This window comes from Gavia stellata, chromosome 12, assembly GCF_030936135.1.
Source record: "Gavia stellata isolate bGavSte3 chromosome 12, bGavSte3.hap2, whole genome shotgun sequence".
NCBI classification, from domain to species: domain Eukaryota; kingdom Metazoa; phylum Chordata; class Aves; order Gaviiformes; family Gaviidae; genus Gavia; species Gavia stellata.
The window spans coordinates 15,688,844-15,707,537 of NC_082605.1; the positions used below are offsets into that span (position 1 = coordinate 15,688,844).

The following is an 18,694-nucleotide window of genomic DNA, read 5'->3' on the forward strand; positions in this document are numbered from 1 at the left end:
TCTTATCTACAAGAGGGTGAACATGTCATCTCTTGTTAAAATACCTGAGCTGTCCACCTTCAGAGAGTAGCAATTGCTACAGCTCACAGGCCTTAGTCGAATTAAGCCAGTGTACCCCCAGGTAACAGTGTGACTTTGTAAATGCCAGCAGCATTATTGTCCAGAAAAAAGCTGAAGCAAAGTTCTTTAGAGTGATCCAAGTTTTCAGTGTTGCTCAAAGCTGGGGAGCACATCCCAGCATATCTATCGGCTGCTTTAGGGCCACAGTTTCCTACAAGGAAGCATGAACTTCACGTGTTGGATTAGTCCATGTAGCTGTAGATGGGTGATCAATCCACCTCCCTCCTTTTGCTTGTTCAGAGATTCATGGGTATATCCACGGTCAGCAGCTTTACTCTGACTCATTCAATAACTTCACAATGTCACTTCACCTCTCTGCATTGCACCTGCAAGTACTATTACTTAATGCACTCACAGAGCTGGTAGGAAACATAATTAACATATGTAAAAAAAAATGCTCTGAGGTCTCCAAAAACAGGCACTTCAGATGAAAAAGTGTGAAATGAAAGTATCTTCAAATAGAAAATTTGAGAGTGCCCGTGGAAGCAGACACCTAAGACCTTAAGTGTTTATGCAGCGTTATGTATTGTTATTTCTTCAGTAAGACTGCCACAGAAATGGCAGGGATATGGGAAGAAAGTATGTTAGCACTTAGAGTCTACTCATAAATGCATTAAGTGCAACTATTTTACTGAAAAGAAATCGGAAGGAGAGCAGAGTCCCTTCTCCTGGGGAGCTGATCTCAATTACTGCTCACAATCATGCCTCAGCTGAAGAAAACCCTGCGTAACTCCCATGCTGTACGTGATCTGGCAGTTGTGTGCATTTGCCACTTCAAAGACACTAATGTAATGAATGAGAATAGACTTTTTCCTTACAAAAAGGAAGAATAAAGTGATCGTTCAAGAAAAAAAAAAATCTAAAAATAGGCCTTCCATTAAAAACTCTATTTATTGCAACACCTTCCCACTTCCACAGAGACTGCAATCCCTAGAAACAAGCTGCCAGTACACAGAAGTAATTTACATAGGCAAAAGGGAGATACAAATGTTTAGTTGGATTTGCTTATAAGTTTAGCACAAATTTATGATCAGTTTTTGCAATTAAATGCAGGAAGGGGTTCTTTGACAGCCCCGTACACAATGCTGCAACTGTCCAGGCAACGTGGGACAAAGGCTGCCTTATTGCCCAGCTTTCCCTGGTTACTGCAATACCTGCGCTTGGATAGCTGTAATTAGGTTGCAACTTAGTCAAGCGGGATTTTGAAGCTTGCTTTTTCTTGAAGCAGTAAATGCCACTGCTCAATGTGGGTACCAATAAACACTTTCTCCATTTTGCAGAATGCAAAGGGTGAAATCTGGGGAAAATGCTGCACTGTGCTACTTGTAACCCTCTCAGTGGCTCCCTGCAACAGTGGGAGGCATCTTCAGCTGAAAGAAGTTGTTAGTATACAAGTTAGTTGTCAGAAAGATAGAAGTTTCCTATACATGGAAAATAGCAACACAAGCTGTTTTTGAAAACAGATCGTAGGTTTCCAGTAATTAATTAAATTTTGGAGATGCTTCATTTTTGCCCCCCAAGGAAACACTGTTATCTCCTCTCTTCTTCTGAGCATCCTGTGTGTTTTAAAACACACACTTAATTCCACAGGGAATTAACAATTCCGAAGACTTTAAAGCTCCGTGCAACGAGACATCACCCAGTGTGGGAGTGAAAGCTCTTCGCTCTCCCCACCCCGACGGGTACCTTGTGGTTAGAAGCTGGGAAGTGTGGTGACTGTGGACTGCTCGTGGCACTGCTGAAGCCCACCTGCTCTTGCAGTACCACGTAAACCCTGTGCAGGGTTATAAATGCTATCTAATAAATTCGAGGGCTGGAGAACAGTAGGAGAGAGGGGAGCAGATTCTCACATCATCAGGAGGGAAATAGACTTTTAAAAAGTCAGTTGTGTCTGTGCACAACAATGAAGCTTTATGTCTATATAAACTGACAAGTCAAATTGTACTCCTGGGCCCAATTCTCAACATCAGCGCCATTTGACGGTGATAGCTCGCCTCCTGCCTCTGCATCCTAATGGCTCTGTCTGCCAGGAAGGGCAGGCAGGATGATTAAAATAAGCATTAACAGAATGGTTTGGTGATTAGCTTCTCCCTTTCTCTTTTTCCTCTTTGCTTTCTCTTTTTTTACATACAGTTTTGGACTGCCAAAGATTGCTAAAGCCTTTTCTTCATTAGCAGTGTACTTAACAAGTGTAAATTTAAAGTATTCATTTTCTTAAGGCCAAGGATTAAAGCAATTAAGGAAAACTGCTGCAACCTAGCACTCAAGTCAATCCTTAACATGGAAAAGAAACAATGGTGCTTAACATATTTAAACAAAACCAAGTTGTGTATAATTATCCTGACACTCTGTCGAACTAAATTTTCACTTTGCTGCAATGATTTGTTAAAATCTCCTTTCTGAAACTGAAATAAGCATTTTCTTTCCCAGTATGGGAACAGGTCTATGGTCTCTTCAGACTTCATTCATGTCAAAAACATTGCAACAAAAGCTAATGTCCACTCTCATTCTGAACTAATTTTACCATCAGCCTTCTTCCTGATATCATATGGGCTTAATCCATCGGCAGGTCTGCCCACAGGAGACCTGAGCCCTTGCCATCCCAGCAACTGGCCTGTCTACTTGCCTCATCAGGGCCCAAAAGAGCAGAAAACAATTTTGAGCAAATGCCTCTAGAAAGGGAAGCCATATTCCTGCAGTATTTAGCCTAAAATATTTTCATACTTTTGCCTTTTATGCACATTAAGTCCCTCTTAACATATGGCAATGATGGTATAGAACAGGGCCTGCTCTATCTTTGGCAATGAATTTTTTTGGCTACTGTTTTAAATGCACAAAACTGAGACTTGCCTGTGATAAACTCTGTAGCATTTTTGCCAGACCACAAGCTGTAATGTAAAGTGTTGTCTTCTACGGGAAGAGGTGAGGTTTTAACTGTGAAACCACAACGAGCTGGTAACAGAAAGGTGTTAACTCTGGAGCCTCAAGGATGACAATTTATATTTCAATGTTGTTAACTGTTTCACTGATGACTGTTGTAGCAGAAATAACGAGCAAAGGCATGACATAATCAGATCTTGCTCAGAGATGTAGATGCTCAAATCCCATTCATTTCCATGGAAAAGAGAAGGTCCACGAGTTCCCACAAACACAAAGTTTATGAATAAAACCCAAACAGCTATACCATGCTACAACAGAAAATATAAAAATGCAGCATTTTTTCTCCTCTTGGAGGGGGCCAAAATAAATACTCCATGTGCTTTGGAGCCCTCCACTCTGTCCATATGTGTATGCCCACAAAGTGTATGTCCATAAATATATATATAATGCAAATGTATAAATACCTGTATATTAAAAAAGAAGTATTTTTCTTCAGACTTTATAATTTTCACTTTTATTTTAATAAGCGATATCTTATTTAAAAGTGCCTAAATAAGAGGTTTGGTGATTTTTGTTTCAACTTAAACTGTCAGCGTGTCATTTTGGTTTCTGAAAACCACAAACATTCAGTTCTCTATTTTCCATTTTAGGATTATTGGCAGTTTTTTCTAACTCTCCCTCAGTTCAGCTTCCTTCTACACTTTTTATTTCCCCAGAAGAAAAAAAAAAAAAAAAGGAGGAAAACAGTGGGCAAATATATAAAGGAAAAAGAAAGCATGCTTTTTTTTTTTTCCCCACAAAACGAACAAAACCAGAATACAAGCACATATCTGGAAAGCTTATTTCTCCTATCTATATATTTTTTCACTCTTTTGACTCAAAAAATAAATTAACTTGACCTTGCAGATATTGGTAAACCCATGCCATCAGACTTTTATTTACTTCCCAACCAGGAAGAACACTTGGCTCCATTAATATACTTCCACCTTCATTTACAAAAGTCATATTTAGAAAGTGACAGATAGCATTGCATCCGAATCACTGGAGCTGCTGATTCAGGGCCTGGTGAGCCAATGCAACTGCCAGCAACAACCAGTTCAGATGGTATCTCCTACGAGATGATCACTTCCCAGGTACCTGGTACCTGAATCTCCACTGCACAAAGCTGATCCCTCAAAACACTGTGATCCACATTTGCAAGACAGCAGATAAAGGAACTGCCCCATGTTACAGGGTACAAAGAGCTCTTTCCTTGTGGGATCACAAGCTAAAACCATAGCATCTTTACATAGCTGCATGTGGGTCAAAGGGTTGGATCACTGTGAGCTGCTGGTCATATCAGAACCAGTGCTATGGATTGAGAAGGGACTCTCCAAATTCTTGCTTTTGGCAGAACAAATTGCTGAAGTTATCCGTTGTGCAGTGCACTGGATTTCAGTGTGTTTTTATTTGTGGGTTACCCATTAGCTGCTCCCATATCCTGAACCTTAAACAGAGTGCAAGGGAGTATTTCATTTTAAGTTTATGGCAACATTTCAGTTCAGAGAAGAAAAATCTCTTCGGAAAATGCTAACTCCCTGATAGTTTTGTTTACCACCAGTTCCAAAGAGCCGAGTATCTAGGATACTAATGGGGCATGCTGTCCCCACCAGCATGAATTCAGCTTATGCTGTGCATCAAAGGATAAGCAGAGGTCTGGAGACAGTTTTACCTTGGGGATTGGGAATACACAAGAGGCACCTGAGCAGCTAAGCAAGTGCAAGCACTGACAGAGTAAACGGGCATGTTCGCTTTAATCCCCTTATCAGCAACTTGTCTTTGGTTGGAGGCTCTTTGTCACTAAGTCGCTTGCCAATGAACTACCATCAAGGACACAAAAGAGCAAACACTTCATGAGCTAAACACAGTAAACATCCTACAGAAGGGGCCAAGAGATCTTTTGTAATGGTCACAATAATTTGTCTCTGCTATATTATAGACTAAATGTAAGTGATTTCTGGAAGCTGATATTTTTTACCTATGAGGAAAATGATTGTAGAAGCCTTGAGGTAGGAAAGGGTAAGAAGCAGCAAGAGCAGTGATGGAATGCAGAGAGACAGCCAGGCTAGAGGGCAATGAGACTACATGATGATATGTAAAATGCCAAATGTACATTACCTTCCAGACAAAGTCTAGGTGTAAAGGGCATGTGTGTGATCATGAGGGATGGCTGCCTTAATGGGAACCCTTCTAACCACTTCTAATTCGTTCCCATAGTTAAGCTGATTCCACTTCTCTAGATCCGATGGAAGATATCAGTGAATGAAATGGCTCTTAATCAGATCCGATTACGATAGCCTGCTATCTTAAAATAAGTGCAGCAATGTATGCAGCATACAGGAAGATCTCAGAGATTTCAGGTATCAAATTAAGAAATGCCTCACAGGGTTGGAAAGGGCAGAAAATATCACAAACAGTGGGGTTTCCATCTAGGGAGATATACATGACAACAGGTTGTCTCCCAGTATTCCTGCTGGGCCCTACTGAAAAATTTGTCAGTTTTGCCTTATGTAGGTTGGGCCCATGCAAGAAGCTTGCAGGGCATGCCAGCAGTCTCCAGGGGGTTTCAAATTGTAATCAGGTGAAATATCATGGTCCAGAAAACAAATCATCCTGTTTAACTCAAAAAGGAAATTTGTTTGATAGGAAAAAAAAATTTGCTTCAGGTCAACTCAAAATGACTTTTTGTCCATTCAGCTACCAAATCCAAAACATAATTATTCTAGCTCTAGAAGTTCTAGCTTCTACTGCAATAGTCTCAGTTGGAAATATTGATGTGCAGTCAATCTGACTTGCCCAGCCGGAGTCACTATAATATCATAAGACTCATGAAGCAACTGGGAAAGGCTTATGCTTCTTGGCTAGCAGAACCTCCTCTGGTGCTCTCAGTCAGAAAGAGCAACACTGGCAAGACCAGGATGAAATCCACAGCCTACTGGGAAGAATTTATTTGCTTCCGCATCAGAAGAAGATAGGGAAATAGACTTGCACCTGGGGAAAACAGAGGGTTTTTTAAAAAAATATATCAATTTAGATTCTGTGCTGCTTCCCTCCCTTTCCATGGGTTTACCCATGCAGGGTGAAAAGAAAGCAGAGTCTGGCCCCAAGGGAGTTCAGATGCAGCAGACTGATCTACCAGCAGGCTACAATATGTTCCCAGAAGGTGCAATATAATTCTGAGGCCAAGGAACAGCCTATTAGCTCTGCATGCCATTAATTTTCATGAATAGTTCAATCCAACACTCACAGAAGCTGTTGGGCATCTTTCCATTTTGTCTAGCAGGACCTGGATTAGGGCTTATTTATCTTTTCAATATATACCTTATCTTTAAGTAGGAAGCAGCCCAAACAGTTCAGTGCAGCTGTGCAGTTTTCAAGCCCTCCACCAGGCTCTGTGCCCAGCAGCATGCGAGACACTGTCTGCAGGTCGGAGTGAAGGCATGTCACAGTCAAAGCCACTCATGGAGAATTAAACTTCAGGCTTGTTTGACTAAACTTCTGAATTCACCACGGTTCCCCTGTTTTGCCAGCTTGAAGAAGCAGCCCAGCAGGTTCTTGAGTCACATGCCAAAATGCCTCCTTCATCCTCCCTGGAACTGGAAGTGATTACTAATAGGTATTCTTGCTGAAATGATTTAACATAATGTGCTGAATGAGATCACTAAGTCAAAATATCTTTCCCTAAGTGACTGTCTCTCTGTGAGCCTGAATGCCAGAGGGGAAGAAGGACAGCATGAGCCGAATTCTTTTGCTGGCTTCTGCATTTTACAAAATCTCTAAGTTACTGAAGAATTCACATTAGGAAGTTTCACCCAGGCTCATTACAAGAGGTCTGTGATGCAGGTCTGGCAGGCAGCCGGGGGATGGAGACTCAGGGGTTTGGGTTAACCTCTCTCGTTCACACTTTCCCCTTTTACAGTATTCTCAGTGCTCTCCAGCCTAGGTTGGGAACTGAAGACAGGCCAGGAAATGAGGTGAACATGAAAGCAAAGCTGGTGAGGAGATGGGCACTCTTTGCCCTGCATGCACAGCCCTGCATGTGCATCACTACTGCAGCTGCATCCATTACAGCAGGCTGCAACCACTAAGTGAAACACAGAGTTTGGGGAGGAACAGGGGTCTGCACTACAAACACATCACTGCATGCCAGGGATGCTCAGGGTTTTGCTGAGAGGCCAGGCTGCCCTCACCCATCTGAGTCTGTCAGCCTCAAAATTAACTTATTGAGGTCAGTACTCATAACAGTGGTATTGTGGACTTTTGATTCAGTCTTCCTTTCTGAGAAAGCCCCACAGTCTCTGGCCCGGTACGGCTATTACCTGCCAACCTAAAGGATGATGAATGTTATTTATATTGCAGTAATGGCTAACAACTCAGTGGAGACCAGGGACAGGCTGTGCTATGGACTTTTCAAACACACACTGAATGAGGACTGCCCACAGATGGCTGAGTGTATGAAACTGCCGAGACATTTCAGGATAATGTTCTTGAACGCCTTGGACACGATGACCTCCAACAACTCTGCAGCACTTGTGCTGACCGCAACAACACAGGGTGCCATTCTACAGTAAAGATATTCATTAATACCAAATTCTTATCAGTCACTGTGAACATGCCGTTACAATAGCAAAAAACTTGTCCGCTTCAAAGCAGGCAACTCCTTAGTAGGAAGGCCTTTATGTTCCTTGATTAATAAATGTAAAAATATTAATCTATGTCAATCTGAACAGAAAACCTAGAGGAATAAAGAGGTATTCTGATCAAAAGTTTTCCTAATATTTAGCTGCTATAGTTTTGCTGCCCAAGAAAAAAAGTGAATCAATGAACAAGAACTACTCAAGATGTAGTAAGTAATCCAGCAATAGTAAAACATGAAGGGCCTGATCCTTTAAAAAAGCCTGTAAGAACAATTTAACTCTGACATGTGCACACTTGCAGCATTAGGCTTCAAATAATTGCAGGAAAATGTAAGAACTGAAAAATTATACCTTCAGCTTTTCACTGAGGTGACCCCAGAGGGTGGATACCAAACACTCCCTGGGAAATATCCTCCCAAGAAATAGCCTCACAAAGATGCAAAGGAAATACATCTAAAACATTCAATGCAGATATTTTTTTTCATTATTAACCATTCTCTCTGTATCTTAGAAAAATCATGCAGTGCCTTCTTTCATGTGCACTTGAGGTACAGAAACCTAAAATATTAAGTGACATATTCCACCAAGAAATGCCTTAGAGAAGGTGCTGTGGAAGAGGTGTTGGCCCCTCTTTTATTCCTTCTACAATTAATGTTCCAGTATTGAAGTTCTAAGAAACCAGCAGACATTAGTGTCCATCAGCAACCTTATTAAAAACCAAATGCTAAAGATATACCTTACCTTTAAGTATACTTTTTGTGCTTAAAAGTTGCTTTAGACAAGGCTATGTCAGAGCTTCATAGCCAAAAGCCTGAAGATACCAGAGCTCAGTAAACAGACTAAGCAGGGATCAACCTGATATGCTTTTTTCTGTCTTTTCAATCAGATGGGTGGCCACTCCCAAACCGAATGTGAAAAATAAAGCACACGGTAAGAGACTGCAAGTACTTTCTAGTTGTCTCAACTCTAGAAGTCTCCTAAGAGGACTGATGTCTCAACATCTGGGCATTCCCTTCACTGTCAAACACTCAGAGAGCAATGGGATTTGTCAGCAGTCTGCTGAGCATATACAGATGACAACTACAGAGCTTGGAGAGCTCAAAGGCATTTAGAGATAGATAGGGTTTTGCGATAGATGTGTTGAACCAGAGTCGAGATCCAGAATCTGTGAAAATTACACCCAATAGCTGTAAAGCCTTTAGCTGCGGTAGTTAAACCAGGCACCACAATATGCAAAATTTAGCCTGGGTGTGCTTTACAATTACACAAATTGTTTAAGGGAGGCCGATCAGCCTTCATGTCACATACTACAAGGAAAAGGCTGTTGAAATGATTTTGGAAGATGGTCTTTGCTGCCTAAACTACAACTCCATCTGTCACTCAAATATATGGAAATTAAGCATTGTTTGTAAACAGGTTTTGGATTGTCCTAAGAACAAATTCCGTGGATGATGGATTTAAAGCTCTCTCCAGCACCTACATATCACCTAATGGTACTCTATCCCTCGTAGATTTTTAGCCTGTTGCCCCAGCATGAACTACATATCTTCCTAAATCTTTTGAAAGATCTTGACAAAGGGATATGTCTTCTTGGTACAACACAGAGAGGCATTATATCACAAGATTTTTGCCTTACTGACATAAACTCCAAATGATTTCTAAAGTCAGCTGTATTTTTAATAATTTGTCCATTTTGTGGTTTCAAAATAGATTCATCCACTTATAATAGCATACTGCTTAAACAGTATCCTGCATCCTCCAATCCAGACAGTGACAGAACTTTGCATCAAACTTTTTATAGCACCAAATGTGGGATTTTCCCTGGCATCCTAAAAAAAAATGAAATCTTTATCAGCTACAGTCTGTACAAAAGCATAAATTAGCTCTGTGGTATTCAAGAATAGCTGGTTAGACTCTGAGGCTATACATTCTTCTGCTAAAAGATACATTATCACATCTGCGTCTAAATATTTTTACTTCCTATGTCTGCTAAAAGCAACACCTACAATTGCTGTAACTGAAAATGACAAGATAAAAATATTTTTAACCAATTTGTCACCCGTTTGCATTTAACAACACTAAATGTACAGTCTAGTTCATTAACAGAGTTTTGCCTGTTTGTATTTACATATAACAAGGGAGAAATAAATGTGTTAAAAGAGAAAAAAATGGAATTGTAAATATGACAAAAATGGAAACAGAGTTTGTGGGCTGGTGCAGCATCTAAAACCACTTAACACATTTGAAAAGGAAAAAAATCATAGAATCATAGAAGCATTTAGGTTAGAAAAGACCTTCAAGATCATCGAGTCCAACCATTAACCTAACACTGCTAAGTCCACCACTAAACCATGTCCCTAAGCACCTTATCCACATGTCTTTTAAGTACCTCGAGGGATGGTGACTCAACCACTGCCCTGGGCAGCCTCTTCCAATGTCTGACAACCCTTTCAGTGTTAACTTTCAAGTTGCCTCACTTACCTGCTTTTAACTACAGCAGCATATAAGATGGCCATCACGTATTTTCATTTAGTCTTGCTCAGCAGTCTCATTATAAGGTTTTACCCTTATTAGTGGGGTTCTCAGTCTCTACGCTTCATGTAACTGGTCAATAATAAACTTTTTTCACCACATTTGCATATTTAAGTCATTAGAAAACTTTAAAATACACTACCATTTTTTTGCGAGCGGGGAGTTGTCATCATGTATATATCACAAAGGAAAAAATACAAAAGCAGAAAATGTCATGAATTCTCCTTCAAGCAGATGGTATTGCAGTAGTACTGAACAAGTTTATATCAACTACTTTCAGAAAGAGGAGGAGATGTCATATTTGAGATAGAGGATCCTACCAAACCCATTAGGAACCATTTGTAAACCTAACAATAGTGAGATTTTTTCATTAACTCATTGTGACAGCTGTCAAGCTGGGAAAAACTTTTTGTTAATGCCAGTACAATTGTTCATTTAAACAAAAGCCAGTAATTTAGTCACACTGGAACAGCTTATGTCCCCAGCTCTGCCATACAATCTGCGCACATGCATATATTACATCTATATGCGTAGTTGCTCTTTAATTTTTGTCTTTGGGGCTACAGTGGGATTTGTCCAGAGCATGAGCAAAGCCCTACAAAAAGCAGGCCAGAAGGCAATTTGTGATTGAGTTGTAACGAGCCGCCTGTGTTTTCCCGTGTTGGAAGGGGGAGATTTGGCACCCCAGGCTGGCAGACGGGGTAGGACATGCTCTCTGCATGCCAGGCTAACCATGTGGTCACCCTTTTTCCCAACACCCTCAAAACAGGAGAACACAACTGTTGCTAGAGACGTCACCTCGCTCTGTGTGTGGTGACAGAAGTACCAAAGGTGTCGACGGCATCCTCCCTCGGGACCCTGTGTGACCACAGCTTGACCCAGGGCTCACAAGGAAATCCCAGTGTAGGGCTTGGTGCTATCACAGGCTCTTTGCAACCAATAAAGATGCAGAGATCCCATTAACTCCCTCCACTCAAGGCAGGACCTGTATCATTAAGGTGATTTTCTAACAGCAAACCCAACTCTGAAGAAGAAATGGAGTGCAGCCCTTACCTCCTTGTAGACATCGTCATTCCTGCTGAAGTCTCCAGCCCTCCTTGGAAGGACATGGACATGAACATGCTGAAAACGTGAAACAAAACAATGGTGATTATCAAGCTCATAACTTTCTTTTCTGGATTGTCAGCATTATTCTCCACACATACAAGTAACCGTGCACGGGCTTCCACAGCATTATTTTCAGAGGAAAACGCATTAACCTGTTCCATAACTGTATCTCAACTCTTTGGAGAATATAAAAGATGAAAAACATGACAGAGCAGCTCTGCTGTATTATATGAGCTTCAGAGAGAAATGCCTGGAAGTTGAGGGGCTCTGTGGAATTATTCATAGTTGTCAGTCAGAGACGTATTTAGCCACAGCTTTGAAATGACAATGTACCTCGGAGCTGCGTGTTGTGACTTCAAAACCGACAAGAATAAGAAGGTTCTGGTGATGGGATACGGCTGTAGCAGGTGTGGGCAGAGGGCTCGTGTGGGCAGCCCCGGGCTCAGTGCTACGCTGCACAGGCCAGGGGATAGAGGAACTGATGGTACGTAACGGAGACCATGTAGGTAGAAAGGCTGTCAGAAAAGGAAATGTAGTAAGCTGTTCAGCACAGCTAATGCAATGTCTTTTGCAAGGTTAAAAAGACTTTAATGTTTTGCTTTTCCCCCCAGGAGGTTGTAGCCTGAATACAACAGACCGAAGGCCCCGGTGGTATGAGGTGCGTGCTGGGGGCACATGCCTGCAGGGACACGGGCTCCAGTGCACCAAGTGGACCCAAACCCGCGAGGCACAAGAATTATGAGCCCAGTTTTGCAGAGCCTGAAGCATGCGCATCACTCTTCTGACAGCAGGGCCATCGCTCGGGGGGTAGCAGAGCTAAGGACTATAAGCTGCACAGGCAGTTTTGGGCTACCCGGTATGGAAGGGAGGTGAGGGGCAATGTATTTTTGTCACAAATGCTGATGAGAGATGTGGAAAAGGAACAAAAATATGGACAAGAAAGGCAATATATGACTTGCCACCTTCCTAACTTGATGTTTTATTATTACTATTACTATTTTTCTTTTTCTGTTCAAGATTATGACAGTCACTTCATACCATATAGGAAGGGTAATTCAAGATTCTTGAGACTCAAACTCTACTACGAAATCAAACAAATGCTCATCTATCTGCTTTTCTGCAGTAAGTTCAGCTACAACATTGCAAAGCATTCTTTTATCTTTTCCCCTTTCTCTTTCAGTCTCTTTTGAGAAAAAAACCAAAACAACTGAGAATAATTCTTCAGGAATAAAAGGAAAAAACACCTCATTGAGGAAAGGCAGCAAATGGTCTGAGTGACAGATCACATTTATGCATCTCCAGATCTTTTCAGATGGTACCTAAATCGTTCTAAAAAAAAGACTGCCTCAGAAAGCACCAAATGCTTTACATAGAATTTAGATAGCTTACACCTGACTCAATACGATGAGGTGGAAATCAACTGAAATTCATGCACCTCATTGAAACATTCTCAAAACATCGCTCAAGTCTAGAATGAAATCCAAAATAAAAAAAATATTTTCTTAGCCTATTTGTAAGAAAATTCAAACACACCTATATGGTGTTAGCTTCAATCCATAGAAACATTTGCTCAGTGAATAAAATGACATCACAAGGAAGTTTCAGTTAATGAAGTATTCTGAATACCACTCTTCTTTTATTTCTCAGCTTATCTTAGAGAAACCAAAATATGCGATTGCTTATTCTTATCATCAGCCACAGCTTTCAGTGTATTCAGTCTAGAGATGAGGATGATTCTTGAGGGTTAAAAACTATGTTTTTGAGTAATACATCAGTGATAGTGTTCTGATAGTGTATTATACTAATATATTATGAGCGCGATAGTGCTCTTGTGATGTATTAGTGCAATGTATCATCTGAACATCACTGCTCTCATGATGTATTGCTCAAAATCACAAGGCAAGTTTAAAGATGGTCTTCAGTAGCCCTAGGCCTGAAATTTTGCTTTTAGACAAAGACAGACTTTTAAGAAAATTAAAAGTGAAGATTAAAGTTTGCAGTGGTACTGTAAAATTTCACTAGCGTGCCACACCTGTGGTTCTCATGAGATTTTAAATTTATTTTTAAAAATAGAGACTAATCTGCCAATCAGTTTCTTTCTCTTCTGCTACAAGGTGTGATAGTTTTGCTGCAAATATCAATTTTCAGGACTTTCTCTTGATGATATATATACAGCCTAATATCAGCTATCAACAACCATATCTCCCAGAAGTTCAGCCACCTTTAAGAGTAATTTTTATCTCTGTGGCAGAATGTTCCAGGACGCACACAGGAGAAGATCTGTATACCCACGACAAACAATTTGGAATATCAGAAAGTACGCAGGGATGTAGTCCAAAGCTCAGCGCAGAGATGCTGCACTGCAGATGCACAGACCAGCACAGGAGGTAATGAATGAGCCTAATGTGATCTTCTACCCCAAATGGGCTCCTGCAATCAGCATGAAAAAAAAGAAGAAAAAGTGTTTATGACAGCATACGGGCTACTTGGCGTCAGTGGGGACATCCTCAAGGGTTAGTCACCTTTACTACATGCATTATGTTCTTACACAATGCTAGGCTGCATAGCAAAATCTGTCAGCTGCATCACAAAACAAATGAGTGTTTCCAAGGTTTGAGGTAACTACAATCAATTTAAGAGAGAGCAATTTTTTCCAGACGTCCCATTTTTTTTTTTTTAATTCTGTGGATGGAACATAAATAAAAATCTGGATTCTCCCTACTGTTTGTGTAATAGAAACAAACAGCAGCGGCAATAACGTCTCACGTAATTTCCTTCTCTTCAGCTTTACCAAAAAAACATAGGGAACTACAAGCAGCCCAGAGCAGTGGCTACCATGTAATGAGAACCATCGAACAAGGGGATTTCACACCTTCTCCAATCTGCCTTTCAGCTTCTGGCCTTCTCAACTTGGGGATGCTGGTATTTGGATTCATTAGGAGTTCTTTAATTGATCATTTTTCCTCCTTAGTACTATTTGTTATTGCTAAAGTCTCAATCCACCAAGGCACTTAAGCACCAGCTCAATTTCCAACTTGTGAATTGGTTCAGTGGGAGTATTCGCATCCCGGATATTATCTATATGTCTCAGTGTTTTGCGTCCGCTGCTGGCTACAGGGAGGTCTTCCCAACTGGGGGAAGCAGAAATAACTTCAAGGTGCCCGCAAATTAAAGTTGCTTCCTTCCATTTTGTTTTCCAGGCAAAACAAAAACCTGCATGTCCAAAAAAAACATTTGCAGTCGACTGAAATGTGTCAGTAGATACAAGCAAAACATTTGGCTGCATTTTTTTTTAAACCAAACAAACAGATTTAGGCAAATCTTCCCTCAAAACACTGCTTGGAGACAAAAAATCCAAATATTGTGTATACAAAATGTCAAAATAAAGCATTTCAACTTTTTGCCCAGTTATTGTGGGTATCCTCATGTCTGGTGGGTGGCAGACAGACCCATCACATTCCAGCAGTCTGTATTCAAGCACTGTTGATTGTATTTCATTTTTTCCCTAAAAAATTGCTTTCCCCTCATTTTGCATTATTTTGATTCATAAGCAAGAAAAGCAACATACAACAGCCAAGCATTTACATTAATGGACCGATCAATATCACCTGCATCAGGGCAGAAAAAATGCAGACACACACTTGCATCGCTTAGAGTGTTAGCTACCATTCCCTCTTCTTGTCAGACACCGATGGAGAAAGCTGTGCGCGATCGCAGGAGACAGACATACTCGGTATGACAACATGGGGAAAAAGCGATGTGTCCCCAGGTGGGGTACACCATGTAGGTCAAAGATGCCTGAGCCCCAGTTGCTTCTGATACTGGTGACAAGGTTTCTTGCCAGGGATGACGAGGCAGCAGCAGCTGGAAGGAGGCTGTAGGAGCTGAATTTTATAGCACCTTCAAAATTAAAATTATTAGACTGACAGTTTTGTAGGGCTGGGACTGTAGCTTCCTCTGTTTTCACAGTGGCTACCACATTATAAATGAAATCTCAGTTTGAGAAACTCCTAACAGTGATAATTATCAAGTGATGCAAAATCACTCTTAAGAGAAGTTTGTTTCAAGACCTTTAAACCCAGAATGGCAAGAAAATTAGAAAACATACTGCAAGGAACAAATCTGTAGTGTCATGAGGAAATTGTGAGCCAGAGCCACTGTGTGCCACCTCTGACCTCCCCACTGCAGTGAGGGGATCCTCTACTCAAGCCCCACAGTGTTCCCAGCATGACTGTGGGAGCATGGGGCTGCTGACGGGCACTCCAGAGCGCGCTCATCCCACCACTGCTGAAATCTGGCAGCAGCACAGGCATTTGTGAGATTATATGTCTAAAGTCAATTTCCAGTGAACCAGGGCTGCAAAACGCTCACAGAAGTCTCAGCCAAAAAACCTGGAGCCTGTTTTGTTGGAAAAACACCCATTCAGGTCAGGTGAGTTTTCCTTCAGCACTCAAGGCCATGCAGAAAGCAATGTTCCTAGTTACAGCCGGTTTTATATACTGAATTATGGTTGAATAACCAATGTGTCACCACTGCACTGGATGTAAAGCAAAAATACTAGGCAAAAATAGACACTGAAAGAGATTTCCCGGGTAGACCAGAATAGTGAAGAGCAGATGACCCTGCCACACACCACTGGGGAGGACATGGACGTTGCCTGCAATAATTCATGAACATTATGTTGTATTCGCTCAGCTGCTGTGCTGGTTAGCAGAGCAACAAAGCTCAGCTTCCAACAGAAAGGGAGATAATAGCCTGCATGAGAGCTCCTCAGCACGCACCCAGGGTCTATTAGCAATAAATGTTGCTATAGGATGAATACATAAAAACTGGCAGCATGTGACCTTGAGGACAGGGGGGCTGCCAAAAAGTTGGCAGAGGAAGGGTTGTTCCCCCCCACACCTGCAAGAGCAGTATGTGGCTGAGCTATGCCTTCATGCAGCGAAACCAGATGCCTTTCAGCAGCTTAATCCTCTCCCTCATTACTTTTCATTCTTTCTACAGAGACAAAGCTTTGCAGCCATGGGCTTCCACAGTCTCATGGTACAGCAAGCTCAGAAAAGGCTGTGAGGTAGGGCACGGAGGGACATCATGGCCAGGAAGAGTAAACCCCAATGTCCCTGCCACTGTCGTGTTCAGGCAGGAGGAAGGGCAGGAAGGGCATTAGCGGCTGCAGGCAGCAAGACTTGCTGGCCAGGAGACCCCCATCAGCCAGTTCGCTGGGAAAAAGGATGGTGGTTTGCAGATAACACCTTGTTTGCTGCAAAGTCCCCTGTCCATTACAGAGACACGGGCTTCTTACAGGAGGCTGTGATAATGCTTCTTCTAAACTAACAGATTAACTGTAGAAATTCCAAACTAATAACCATTCTCCAAGTAAGACTGTTAGCGGGTGATAAAGAAAATCAACCATAATACTGAGATAGCCACATGAAAAATAGGGCAATTTTGTTCTCTCTGTAAACTGGGCTTCCATGGAGCCCTTGTTTGCTATTCTTGATTAACTGCTCAATTATCCCTGTTACAAAATTATTCCGTGGAAAGCCCTGCCTGTATATCCATAGCTCATTAACAGAAAGCACTCCCTCTGCTGTCCCCGCAAATACATCGCATTACCCAGACGTCAGCAGACTCGGTACAACCGCTCTTTCTAGGCATTGCAAGCCAACTTCTAGGGCCCTTGACTTGCAGGCCCTGGCGAAGACATCTTCGTGGGAAAGCAATTTCTGTTCAGTGAGTATTTATGAGTTCTTGGTGTTTTTCCTAGTCCTGAATTGGGTTGGGATGGAGAAACAAATTAAGAAATAAAAAAGTCCTATCCAACATTAGGAAAAGAAAGAGTTTTGGTCAATTAAAATACTCAGTTTTCACAGCCTTCAAAATCATTGCCAACATTAACATTTTTTTTTTTTTTTTACATTTCCAGGAGTTATAAATTACACAAAGAGAGCCCACTTTAAAAGACCTAATTTTTATAAAATATTAAAACATGACAGGAAACTACTTGAAACAATTCCTTTCCTACAAAAATGCCCCATTTCTAGGAATCAGCATTTTCCTTCCCAGCTTCACTAAAACCTCATGCACAAGGCTGTATAGATGCAGACACTTGGTGCCTCCTCCCCAGATAGCAACTCTGGCATTCTGGTGGTAGGGGTTGCTCCAAACCCAGGAAGGCTGCACAGACTAACAAACTCTTGTAACACCTTTGCTTTGGCTCTGGTTTATTAAAACACAAAACCAAAGCCTGTTTTTCTATCATCATGAGAAACATAAGGATGTGATACAGACAGAAAGGAGTGGCACGGACTGCCAGACTCAAGAGCAGCATGTGCAGGGGGACAGAGGGATGCTTTGGAAGGGAAGGACAGGGAAATCCACCTCGGTCTCAGAAAGCCCAGGGTGCCAGCAGAAGAAACAGCAGAGATGCAGGCGGGAATGGACTAGAAGAGCCACCAGAGAACAGGAAGGGTGGGAGCTACCACCAGAACGGAGATGGTGCTGGAAGTTTTGTGAATCAAAAACATTGTGCAGAAAGAGGGTGCAAAGGGAGAAAACAGAAGAAACAAGGGAACAAGTCCTGGGAGAGGAGGCCACACAGGCTCTCCAGATGCTACCAAGCTGCAGTGTGAGGACCCTTTCAGGAGCCGCTTGTGTACCTCTGCATGGTACTGCACTGGGCACATACCCTTAGGAGGGAAAAAAGAAAGCTTTGCAATGATCCCTACCAATGTTTATGCCATGGATTTGCCTCTGGAAGAGTAAGTATCAAGATACTTGCTCAGCACAGAGAACGTGTACTTGGTAAAGCAACAAAATGGAGAGAATTTGAAAATATATCAGAAACCAAACCAAGTGGGGAACTTGCAGCAGAGTGTATCTGCAAACACGTAGATTGAGAAATGTGCAGATTCAGCATCCTCAATAAATAATGTATCTGTCAACTGCTATAAAGGTTTAAAGAAATGAGCTGTGTATGAGCTAGAAAAGAGACTTAGACCTAATGAAAATATGCATAGAAAGATTTTTAAACCCACTTGAGATCTGCAGTTATAACTTCCACAGCTGAAGGCAACTTTAGAAGTTACAAGAGAACTGCCAACTCCTCCCCCCTAGCCCGAAACCCAAGAAAACTGGCACAATAATGAGGGTAATTAGCCTGTTCATTGGAAGTGGTGATCCAAATGTAATTTGGTCATCCCCTATGAGATCCTCTGAAAGGCAGCAAATAAATAAACTAAATGGAAATAAGGGTGGGATGGTGCTTCTGAACTGATGTTTTCTGACCTCTAGCCTGGTCTGCAACTCTAGGAATGAGAGTCGACACATGGTGGTAGGAAGGTCAGGCCAAGGACCATCACCAACTCCTCTCATCTGCC

General features: G+C 41.7%; 1 protein-coding gene across 1 annotated transcript in view; it reads right to left on the bottom strand.

Annotated features, from left to right (window-relative positions):
* FHIT (fragile histidine triad diadenosine triphosphatase) overlaps nucleotides 1–18,694 on the bottom strand; it is a 492,535-nt gene that overhangs the window by 77,577 nt on the left and 396,264 nt on the right. The window contains exon 5 of the mRNA XM_059823354.1: nucleotides 11,262–11,330. Coding sequence (XP_059679337.1) covers nucleotides 11,262–11,330 — 69 coding nt within the window. The remainder of the gene's footprint in view (nucleotides 1–11,261; nucleotides 11,331–18,694) is intronic.